The sequence below is a fragment of the Myodes glareolus genome, chromosome 19 (assembly GCF_982192425.1).
Source record: "Myodes glareolus chromosome 19, mMyoGla1.1, whole genome shotgun sequence".
In the NCBI taxonomy this organism is placed as follows: domain Eukaryota; kingdom Metazoa; phylum Chordata; class Mammalia; order Rodentia; family Cricetidae; genus Myodes; species Myodes glareolus.
Window position 1 is genome coordinate 5,509,993 of NC_142044.1, and position 12,452 is coordinate 5,522,444.

Here is a 12,452-nt window from a genome sequence, read left to right on the forward strand (position 1 = left end):
CGCCACCTTACTCCAGCGCCCTCCCTTGCCGCTCGGCGCACTCCTCCGCGCTCCCGCGAACCGCTCGCTCACTTGCCAGCCCTTCGCCCCCGGGAAGGAGCCACATTTCCCCGGAGCGCACACGCCTCGGCCCTCCCTCCCCTCCCTCCCTCCTCCTATCCCCCACTCCATCGCGGGCCTCCCCTCCCCCCGCTTCCTTTCCTGGGGGGGAGGGGGGCTGTCGCCCGCGATTGAAGGCCATTGATTTGTATGTCTTGGTCCCAGCGTCGGAGGCTGCCCGAGCCGCCCGCGCCGGAGCCGCCGCTGCCCGCGGAGTTGTCTCCCTGCCTGCCGAGGGTGGTGCGGCTCCAGCCAACATGTCGGCTCCGCTCGGGCCCCGGGGCCGCCCGGTGGCCACCCCGGCGGCCTCGCAGCCTCCTCCGCAGCCCGAGATGCCGGACCTCAGCCACCTCACGGAAGAGGAGCGGAAGATCATCCTGGCCGTCATGGATCGCCAGAAGAAAGAAGAGGAGAAGGAGCAGTCCGTGCTCAAGTAAGGACCGGGCTCCATCTTCCCGCCTCTCGTCCTCCGCCCCCCTCGCGCGGGCCGCTCCCCTGCCGGGCGCGATCGCCGCCTCCCCGCCCGTCCGCCTAGGCTCCGGGGCCACCGCGGCCGCCGGGGTCGCTCGCCTTGGAGTTGTCAGAGCCGCGGGGGGGTGTGTGTGTCGTGGAGGGCGGGCGCCCGCCGAGCGAGCCTGGCCGCGGGTCGGTGGCCAGCTCCGGACGCGTCCTTTTCCCCGGGCGCCCGCCCCGCGGGCCGCTCGGGCTCCGGGGCTGAGGCTGAACCCGGGGCTCCGCGCGCCCCATTTCCTTTCCCGCCGCCCCCGCGCCCAGGCCGGGACTGGGGCACGGAATCCAATATGGCCGTGCACAGGTGCTCTCGGGGCCGACCCGGCTGCCGGCGCCCAGGCCGGCTCGCCCGCCCGCCCGCCCGGGGTGCGAGCTCCCGCCGCGGCCCCTCGGCCCGCGCCGGCCCCAGCCCGGGCAGACGCGCGCTGCCCACGACGGCCGCGGGCCGGCAGGAAGGCGGCGGCGGCGGCGGTGCGGGCCAGGGGCCTAAGCGCCGTGGCGTCTCGGGTGGGTGTGCGGCCGCCGCCATCTTCCAGCCCCTCCCCCCCGGCGGGTGCTCGCACCCTGTGCTCGCCCTGCCAGCCTCCCTGCCGGCGACTGCTCCCCCGGCGCGGTCCCCAGCTCGGCAAGTTCTACTCTGTTTGCTCACAGTCGAGCCCGCCCGGATTTGTGTTTTTGCCGAGGGTGGGAGGCGTGAAAGTAGCAGCCAGACGGTGGTTTCCAGGCGGCGTAACTTCAGCACCAGGGAACTGTCCAGACTGAGTTTCCCTCGCCTTGGGGATCCCTTGTCACTGTAGCAGGGTAGCTGAGATTTGCTGCTGCAGGCTTGCTTTTAAATGTTTTATGGTTTTTGGTATCTCAGTTACTTCGGGAAAGTCACTGTCTAGATGTGTAACCTTTTAATATTTATCCAAGTCATGTTTTCCATTTTTGCTCGAAACGAGTTACTCACTATATAAATTAAGCTGTGTATGCCTAAAGAGGGACAGTTCTTTTGCAAGTCATGAAATACACGTTCCCATAATCTCTATAGAAACACACAATTAGAAGTGTAGGCTTCCTCTGTGAGAAGAAATCGCATACTCACCTCCAGCCACCTGGGTCGAAAACAGGTTGTTGGATTCAGTATTCTTTCACATATGAAAACTCACTTTGTCTACGTGTTTATTTTTTCATATTTAATTGAAATATATTTTGCATAACCTATGGTAACAGAGCTTGTATCAAATAGGTATGTATCTTAGGAAAAGGTGCAGTATCTCACAGAATGATGAAGGAAAAAAGAGCAAATGTATTCCTGACATATTAAACTGAAATTAAGAATTGCTTCTTCAAAACTGACTTTTAGGTTTGAATACTTAAGTAATTTAATCAGCTTAAACTATGATATTATATAGTTTTAAAAAGCTTTTTGAGCATACTTATAACTTGGCTCAACTTTAATGTCTATACTAATAGTGTTAAACTTTTGATTATTATAATTTTATATTCAGATATATGAATTTATATTTCTTAATATAGTGTTGCTATAATGATGTTAAAATAAAATGTGGCTTTATTTCTTTGACTCACATATTTAAATGGAAATGGGTTTTTATTTATAGTAAATTAAATCATAAAGTTTATTGGATTATTAATTTCATATAGTTCTATATTTACAGTTTCAAGAAATGGACACAATAGAATGTGTGATTGCTGAATTAAAAATTGCTCAAAATGAGCAGTGTATTTTATTGCAGAGATGTTATTAAAGGGCTTTTCAGGTTACCTATTTGTGTGTGAACCTCCAGGTAAATCTACATACTTTGCAAATACATGTGTTTGTCCATTTATTTCACATTGTTTAGGTAGACACAGTCTGTAAACATATCCATATAATATGTGAAATCACATCAATGAAAAATATAGATTCAGATTTCAGTACTTATTTACATAGCTTTAAATGTGATCTAAAGTACTTTTGAAGTGAGATTAGACAAGGAAACTGAGAGTAAACTTTATAACAGAATTGGAGTAGCAAGAGGCAAATCACTTTGAAGGATGGGACCCTTTAGTAAACAATGTGTTCCAGGTCTTTGTGTTAAATAGCAGATGTGCTCTGCAGGAAAAAATGATGCTGGTCGATGTGATTACCCTTTCCTTTGATACTTTAGGGCTGCTTCTCAACTCCTGAAGAAAGTCTCTTATTTCCTGATAGTGCTATCATTTAATTGCTTGCCAGCATCTTTTACGAGAGAAGGTCACAGGCACAGAGAAATAAACCAAATTTCAAATTTGTGTCTGATACTTTAAAAGTATTACGTTAAAAATAGTTTGACGTGTGAGGCAATTGAAAAGTGGATAAAAATACTCCGTGTGATCTGTGAGTTTCATGCTCACAGTGTTATGCAAAGTAAGATGTTTGTACCCAAGGCCTCACAAGATGGTGTGGTGGGAGACAAGAAGAGCATATGAAAGCTTATGGGGGAAAAGACCAAGCCCCTTGGTGCTTAATATAGATCAATACGAAGATGCATATCATTTGTGGGTAAATGCATACATTCAAAGGTCATGCCTGAGATGTTTCCAGTGAGCAAGGTGCTACAAATTCCCTTTGTAGCAGCCTAAATAACTGAAAATGATTTGCATTCATCATTAGTGATTTCTTCAAGGCCCAGCTGTGCGTCCACAGCCTAGGGAGCCTTCTGTCTAAGCAAAGCCCTTGCATGAGTTCCTGCAGTGCTTTCAATTTGGAGTCTTGGGGAACTGCTCTTCCGTGGTTTAGCTCTCCAGCATCCTTGACACATCATGGGGGCCTAGGAAGTTTGGAGGCTTGGGGAGCTGCTCTTCCGTGGTTTAGCTCTCTAGCATCCTTGACACATCATGGGGGCCTAGGAAGCAATGCTGACAGAATTCCAGGGCCTGTGGGATGGTTCACTCATTCTGTGGAAAACGAGGAATCGCCTTTTGAAAGAAAAACTATTTAGTGAATATTGTATTTCCATTGTCTCTTGTTTTTATTTTTGTGTGCTTATTTTTTGGTAAAAAATGCCTCAAGAAGGCACAACCAAAAAGAAAGGTATTCGGTAAATATGTATTGGTTTATTATGCACCTGACAGTTTTTTTATACCAAGTGTTTTGAATACAGAGACTGTTTTCTCCTTCCTTCCCTTTCTTCCTACTTTTTTCCCTTTTTTCTTTTTAACTTTCTTCCCCGCTCCTCTTTTTTCCCTCCCCATTGGACAGTGTCCTTCTGTGTAACCCAGTTTGGCCTCAAACTCACAACCCTTCTGCCTCTGCCTTCCCAGTCCCCAAGTGCTAGAATTATAGACATTGCGTTCCCACATCTGGCTAGTTATGTGTTTCAGGAGGTGTGTATTATATTATGTCTCATTTTCCACTTTGATTTTCTATTAATGTTAAAAGGACAACTTGCTCCCAAATAAAGAGAATAAAGCATATTCATGCTAGATGAGATTAATAAGGACATATTGTATACATTTGTGAGTAGTTCTAAATGTTATATTGTATTTAGCTTATTTATTTCTATTTGGATCAGGGTGTCTATTTGTAGCCCTGGCTTGCTTAGAACTTGCTGTGTTGACCAGGCTGGCCTCAAACTCACAGAGATCCACCTGTTTCTGCCACCCAAGTGCTGGGATTAAAGGTATGTGCCACCATGCATGGCTAAATTTTTTATTTTATATTATTTTGGGACAGAGTCTCTCTCTATAGCCCTAGCTGTCCTGGAAATCACCATGTAGAGCAGGCTGTCCTCAAACTCACACAGATCTGCCTACCATTGCCTCTTGAGGGGCCAGTATCATAGGCGTGTGTGCCACCACACCCCGCCTAGATTTTTTAATGATGCAAACTTATAAGTAGTTTCTAAAGTTAATTTGCAAAATTTTTATTTACTAGATAATATATATACTTTTGCTATAAAATATCTTATTTACCTATTTATTTGCTCATATGCAATTATTGTTACTAGCATCTTTATTCTATGCACAATAAAATCTAGGCACATGAGATGTATGTGTATATAAGAGCGTGTATTTATTTGTGTGTGCACGTATATACTTATGCATATATCTTGTTGTTGTTTGTTTTTGAGACAGGGTTTCCCTGTGTATCCCTGGCTGTTTTGGAACTCGCTACCAGGCTGGTCTTGAACTCACAGACAGCCTCCTGTCTTTGACTCTCAAGTGCTGGGATTAAAGTCATGTGCCACTACCACCCATATATGCATGTTTGTATCAAACATAAAAGTACAAGCATGTCCTACACTTTACTTTGCAGGAAATAATTTCCACATTCAATTCAGTGCCATCATCTGTCCCATTGGCTGAACGTTTTGTAATTTCCTTGACTAAGGCCCTACTTTTAAGTACTTAGGTTGTTTCTATTTTGCCACTAGACACAGTACTTTGATACATTGTTTTTAATGCATAGGACTGCATCTCTGGGAAAATACTTAGAAATAAAATTCTTTAAAAGAGTCAGTAAACTTCAGTAAATACTAAATTTATTTTTGTAGAGGTAGTATGTGTAAATCACACCTACTGGGAGATTTACATGCTTCCTTGCCCAATCACTGTGTGGTCACTTGGTCAGAATTTCAGTAACAAATGCACCAGTGTAGATTTAGCTTGCAGTTTCCGTATTACCATGGGAGTGAGGCCTTTTCCGTTTGTTCAGGAGCATTCATATTTCCCTCACTGCTGAGAAGTTTTCGTGTGTTGTTGGAGCTGTTTATGTATTTGTTCTGTTGGACCTTATTCGTCCTCTCATCCCTTTTCACTAGTCAGGATTTTAAAAACGTTTTCAAATTTATGCTTTCTAGATTTGTCATTAGCTTTGCATGGCCTTCTTTATTCTACTATTTGTCTGTCTGCTTGTCTATCTGTCTGTCTATATCTCTCTCTACATAGTGTCCCAGATGATAGTGAGTCATAAAGACTTTTAATAAAGATGATCATCGCACCTTGTAAAATCCATTGCCTTTGACAAAAGGGAGAACCTTTAGTTTTTAGGGATTCAGATGTATTGTAGCAATAGCTTGGCATTTTTATAAGAAAGTATCTAACGTTATAGTCTGTGTTTTAAAGAGAGCAGCCAATGATATTTTCCAGTTGTCAGGACATTCTCATAAAGGAAAAGTTGCTCTGTGTAAATAAAGAGGTGGTGGAGACAAGTGTGATGGACCAACTTAGTTGTTTCCTAAAACTTCACTGATTAGTATGCTCTTGCTTAAATTACTAAAGTCTGTGGGTTTTCGAGTCTATACTCTTTGTGTATGGATTGTGTAGGACTGATCATTATAGACTGAGTTTCCTGAATGTGTAGGTATACATTGAGTAATTGTTCTTGGTTACTAGTTATAGACAACACTTTCTGACTTATAATGTTTTAATAACATATTTAGGTGAAATCTTCCTGTTTTCTAAATATTGAGAGGTTTATTTTATGCCTAGTAGGAAGCTGCAATGATTGGAAGGACTTGCTTGTTTGTTTGTTTTAGAGGCAGGATTTCTTTGTGTGGCCTTGGCTATCCCTGAACTCCTGGACCAGACCGGCTTCAGTTCACAGAGATGCACCTGCCTCCGCCTCCTGAGTGCTTGACTTAGCCGTGTTTCAGCTAAAAACTGCCCGGTTTCGAGAAGCTTTTAAATAACTTGTAAGCATGGGATTGAAGAGAGGGAGTTTGAGGACTTGGATGCAGTTTTCTCATCAATATTCATTTTTTAGGAAGTCTAAACACTAGGGTCTAGTAGTGAAAATACTATGACTACTAAATACTTCTTGCCAGAGGGGATAGAAGTGACTCATTTGTGGAGGCTACTTTGTAGTTATCCTTTGTGATTAACTTTTCACTATATTATTGAACCAAATATGTTCTTATTTGTCTTATTCCTCTTATAAACAAGAATCTTATCAGATTAAGTTAATCCTGAAGCCTGGTGATTAGAACTTAGAACGTTCATCTTCCAACTCTCGCTCAGAAAGCTGAATCTGTATGTGACTTGTCTTTCTTCTCCTTCCAGCCTGCCCTCCAAACATGCATGTTGAGAGACCCCTTTCCCTCGCTGACTATGCTTTTAAGCAGGGTTCTTTTTTCTTCTTTATTCTAGCATCTTCTATGTTTCCCAATTTATGGTCTGTCTATTCTGATTATAAACTTTTATAAACACTTTTTTAAAGAGACTCCTTGAGGTTAATAATTAAAAGAAAGAAGATTATTTTTTAGTAGTATACTTATTTCTAAAATGAAAGTTAGTTTTAAAATTTATGCCTGATTTACTTTGGAAGCTGACATATATAATGCATCTTGCATGTTTTATAATTATTTATTTGCAAAATTGCAATTGTTTTTAGGCTTAGCTTATCCATTTTCACCAGAAAATAGAAGATTGTAATTTTATGTCATTTTAAAATGTAAGGAATTTAGGAATTAAGGAATATTTTGCTTTCAAAATTTCTTTTTGATCATTAATAAATATCTGTTGTGTGTAGTGGAGCTGAATGATAGGGTATGTTGTAGCTTGGCTAATAAAATCATAGAGACAGATATTGGGGTCCAACCTGAAGATCAGAAAAAAAGCAAAACAGCCAATCACTGGAGAGTTCTTACCTCTACCAAATCTTCAGACTGAAAGGGCAAAATCTTGTCTCCACGAATCCTCAGACTCCACACTCCACTGAGCTCCTGTCTCTTCCCCCTTACATTTCTCTATCCACCCAGCCCTGTTGTTCCTGTCTCCACCTCCCTAGTACTGGGGTCAGTGAGCTCTGTTTCTCTTTTAGACAGGTTCAATCTCATATAGCCCAGGGTAACCCTGAACTCACAGAGATTAAAGGTGTGTGCCTCTAAGGCTCACTGGCCTGTGTGGCTCATTAGTAGGCTGTTTTGCCCTCTGATCTTCAGGCAAGCTTTATTTATTAAAACACAAATATGCCACTATAGGATGGATGTACAGAACACCTTTTTTTTTTTTTCTTCAGGTTTGAACCTATTGTGTGTGCTAGGCAAACACTCTTTACCTAAGAAACAGTTGTATCCCTAGGTCTTTAAAAGTATCAAATATTTAATTCATTTATTGTCCGTGCATGTATGTCTGACTACAGGTATTCAGGTGTCACAGTACATATGTGGAGGTCAGAGAGCTATCTTCGGGACTTAGTTATTGTCTGCCACCTTATGAGTTCTGGGGAACAAACTTAGGTCATCAGATCTTTTTGTACAAGTGCTTCTATTTGCTGAGCCAATCTTGACATGTAGCCCAGGCTGGCCCCGGTCTCACCAATCTTGTCACGTAGCCCAGGCTGGCCCTGGGATCGCTCAGCCTCAGGAGTGCTAGTATAACAGGGGTGTGCCACCATACTTTATCTACACAAAATGCACTGGATACAGTTTATGCTGTTCACAGACTAAATGTTTCATAGGAAGACAAAATAATGTAAGACGTCGTGAAAAATTCAGTAGAGGTGTTTTCAGTTCATAATAACGATAGTAAAAGCATTCCAGCTGATCCTACAATTAGGTCGTTGTTTCTTGGGCGTTGTTTCAAAGCACCATTTTATCCTGTTTAAGTATTTTGAAGTTTCACTCCTCGACTTTAGTGTTCTGTTCTCTGGGTATCCAGATACTTCTAACAGCCAACCCTTCGCACAGTGAGTGCTAGGCAACCACTGTGTCCACTGCGTCATGGACGTATGCACATGAAAAAGCTTCCCAACCTGTCCTAGCTGGATAATTTCTCTTGTGTCCCAAAGGAATGCCATACAGGCAAGTGGCGCTATTCTAAACAAACACCTTCGCAAGTCTCCTGACCAAAGAATTCTTCGACTGTAAAGATGCATAGCGTATAGGCATGGTTAAGGAATGGTTCAGCAGGGCACATGCTTTTTTAGATGGATGCGAGTTATCAGAGGAGACTGGAGAGAGGCCAAGGGTCAGTTCTCAAAAGACCTTGTCCGGTAGTCCTAGGATCTAAGTTTCATCATGATGGCAGTAGACGTGAATTTAACCAGTGGCTCAACAGAATGAGACCTTAGTTGGGAAACACTCTTACAGCGATGACAATGAGAAAGTGTAAGACTAGAACAGGGCTCCAGTTAGCAGACTCTTCCAGCAATCCTGCTGCTAAGTGATGAAAGTCAAAGTTATTGCCATAGTCTAGGTAAATTTCTGAAAAAGTTAGAATCCAGAATTTCCAGGTTATGACAGCTGTGTGTGAGAGTCAGGTGAGCCCCATATGACACTGGACTTGTTAACTGACTGCCACATAAGCCTTCTTAAGCCTTCTCATCTCAGGGATGGGCAGCTCTCTAAACTTCGCTAGGCTGAGGACTGGTGTTCTCCGGATGGGGTAGTTGCACAGTAGCAGCTGCTTCTTCTTCTTCTTCTTCTTCTTCTTCTTCTTCTTCTTCTTCTTCTTCTTCTTCTTCTTCTTCTTCTTCTTCTTCTTCTTCTTCTCCTCCTCCTCCTCCTCCTCCTCCTCCTCCTCCTCCTTCTTCTTCTCACATTTTATTTTATTTTTAAATTGTTTTTATTGAACTATACATTTTTCTCCACTCCACTCCCTTCCTCTCCTCTCTTCTGCATTCCCCCGTGATCCCCATACTCCAAATTTACTCAGGAGATCTTTTTTTTTCTACTTCTCATGTAGATCAGATCCATGTATGTCTCTCTTATGTCTAAAAGCCACTTATGAGTGAGTACATATGATATTTGTCTTTCTGGGTCTTGGTTACCTCACTCAATATGATATTTTCTAGATCCATCCATTTGCCTGCAAATTTCAAGATGTCATTATTTTTTTCCCGCTGTGTAGTACTCCATTGTGTAAATGTACCACATTTTCCTTATCCATTCTTTGGTCGAGGGGCATTTAGGTTGTTTCCAGGTTCTGGTTATGACAAAAAGTGCTGCTATGAGTATAGTTGAGCACATGTCCTTGTGGCACGATTGAGCATCCTTTGGATATATACCCAAAAGTGGTATTTCTGGGTCTTGGGGAAGGTTATTTCCTAATTTTCTGAGAAATCTCCATACTGATTTCCAAAGCGGCTCTACCAGTGTGCACTTCCACCAGCAATGGAGGAGTGTTCCCTTTACCCCACATCCTCACAGTAACTTCTTTCATTGCTTTTGTTTGTCTAAGTTTTACCAAAAGAATATGAGTTAGAGAAGTAACTCTCTAACTTGTAGTGTCTTGGTGAGGTAGAAAATGGAGAAGTAGTAGAACTGACCAAAAGTGAGGAGGAAGAGAGGACAAGGAAACACGTGGAGAGAGAGTGGTCAGTTAGGGCTCTGTGAAGCCATTCTTAATTGGAAAGAACCCTGCTGTATCTTAGCCTGGAAAACTTCTGCTGTAAACCTCTCCTCTCTTCTCCCCTCCCCTCCCCTTCTATCCCCTCCCCTCTCCTCCCCTCCCTTCCCCTTCTTCTTCTCTCCTCTCCTGTTCTCTCTTCTTCCTCTCCTCTGCTCTCCTCTGCTCTCCTCTGCTCTCCTCTCCTTTCCTCTCCTCTCCTCTCCCCTCCCCTCCCCTCCTTTCCTCTCCCCTCCCCTCCCTTCCCCTCCCCTCCCCTCCCCTCCTCTCCTCTTCTCTCCTGTTCTCTCTTCTTCCTCTCCTGTCCTCTCCTTCAGTGGAACTCACTCTGTAGACCAGGCTGGCCTAAAATTTAGAGATCCATCTTCCTCTGAGATAAAAGGTGTGCACCGCTGCTATGTGATCCTTCAAAACTCCTCATCTTTCCTTTATGAAACATTCCTATTCCCACTGATAAAGTAGTCTCAGGAATCGCCTTCTGGCTTTATTTCAGTTCTGAATATTTTAAAATTCTGATGCAGTCTTTGTTTTTTATGCTAGCTTTAATTAGAATAAATTTTTGTCAGGTATATATTCATACTTCACTTTTGAGAAAATTTTGAAGATATGAATAAATTTTAGAAAAATAGAAATTAGCTATGGAAATGAAATATTGAAATTAATGAAGTTTGTTTCTCTTTTTACTAGATTACTGAATTACTGGAAAATTCTAGAATGCGTATTATGAAATGAAGAGGAAGCTTTTTGGATTCTATGGTGGTTTCAGAAATAGTTTTAGAAGTTAAGTTGTCCCAGGGGCCAGGTAGGGGCTGGAGAGATGGCTGACGGTCAGGACCACTTGCTGCTCCTGCAGAGGACTCAGGCTTGGTCCTTGGCACCGGCGTGGCAACTCGCACCTGCCTGTTACCTTAGCTACAGAGGACTGCGCGCCTTCTGCCCACGAGCTTGTGTGGTGAACTGAAATCCATAAAATTAAAAAAAAATCATTTTTAAAAAAGGGAGACAGTTTAGTTTAGGTTTGAGATGATAATTCAGTTACATTGTCTGTAGATGAGTTAGGACCAATGCAGCAGGACAGCCAGAGCGGTGCTCCATGCTTTGGTACTTGGTTGACAGATGGAGATGAGGCTCACATCCTTCTTGTCTTGTTGGCTTATGAGAAGTCTATCATAATTTTTCTAATAGTTTGTTTCCCAGAAGCATAGATGAAAAGCCTGTTTTATCACACTTAATTTCTGTTACCCAAAAGTTGTCTTTAGCCTGAGAGAACTTATTAATGTTTTTTTTCTATCAAAAATGAATTTTGTTATGGAGATGGCAAGGTGTTCATGTTCATCAAAGAGCTATATCTTATTTTTTTTTTTTTTGAGACAGGGTTTTTCTGTAGCTTTGTAGCCTGTCCTGGAACTAGCTCTTGTAGACCAGGCTGGCCTTGAACTCACAGAGATCCGCCTGCCTCTGCCTCCCAAGTGCTGGGATTAAAGGCGTGCGCCACCACTGCCCAGCTGTATCCTCTGTCAGAAAGCCATTGCTGTGCATCGTGGCCCTCAGCTGTGGCCCAACTTTATGAGCTTTGCTCACGTCTTGAAAGGTTCACGTGGCACTGACTTAGTGGGTGACTGTCCTGTTCTGTTCCCATTAGCTTTCAGTGAGTAAGACATAGACTTTGATGTTAAGTCATTGCAGTTTGGGCGTTGTAGCTGTTGTGAGTAATATCACATTGTTGGAATGCCTATTTTCTTAAATTTGACTAATATAAATTTTCTCATTTTTTTGGTTGCTATTGTGGCAAGGTTTTACTGTGTAACCCTGGCTGTCCTGGAAATAATTATGAAGACCAGGCTGACCTTGAACTTTTAGAGATCCATCTGCCTCCACCTCCCAAATGCTGGGATTAAAGGTGTGCACCACCATGCCCAGCTAACTTTTTGCTATTTAATTCTTAAAAAACTTTGCATTTCATAACTGTGCAATAGTTATCTACAGAAGTACTTCCATGCTACTTCCATTTATGTATGTTGTATGTATGTGTGTATGTATGTATGTATGTATGTATTTACAGAAGGTTTTATGTATCCTAGGCTGGCCTTGGACTTGCTGTGTAGCCGAGGATAGCCTTGAGCTCTCGGTCCTCCTGCCTCTACTTCCTGAGTGCTAGGATTATTGGTGTGTGCTTGTGTTCTCCTGCACAGGAACTCTTCAGAAAGGAGCTAAGTCTCGGTCTCCTGGTACCAGACCGCGTGGCTGTAGGCTGACAGCTTTTCACTAGTTGTCTGGTATAGGCTGAGTCTTAGCTCAGTCCTAGAGTTATTGAACAGAATTTGTAAGGAAGGGCTCGCTCCACTTAGCAGGTAACATCAGCCGAACCCTTCCTTGTGTTTGGGTTGGTATAGTCATAATAAACCTGGCAACTTACAATCCACAGAAGTGTATGAAAAATAAATTCATTTCAGTTTAGTTTTTCACAGGTTTCTGGGAAGGTCCTAAAATCAAGGCAATGATATATTCATTGTTTGACCCTTCCCTTA

At 43.1% G+C, this 12,452-nt stretch overlaps 1 protein-coding gene across 38 annotated transcripts in view; it reads left to right on the forward strand.

The window, feature by feature from the left end:
• Positions 1-315: 315 nt before the first annotated feature.
• The window catches only part of Rims2 (regulating synaptic membrane exocytosis 2), a 431,117-nt gene continuing 418,980 nt past the window's right edge, over positions 316-12,452 (forward strand). For 6 of the 38 annotated variants that reach the window (XM_085679031.2, XM_085679030.2, XM_085679025.2 and 3 more), the window contains exon 1: positions 318-532. In XM_085679031.2, coding sequence (XP_085535157.2) covers positions 357-532 — 176 coding nt within the window. In that variant the 5' untranslated portion in view covers positions 318-356. Of the gene's footprint in view, positions 533-12,452 lie in introns of all 38 variants that reach the window. The other 32 variants (XM_085679035.2, XM_085679036.2, XM_085679048.2 and 29 more) reach the window with 11 other exon arrangements.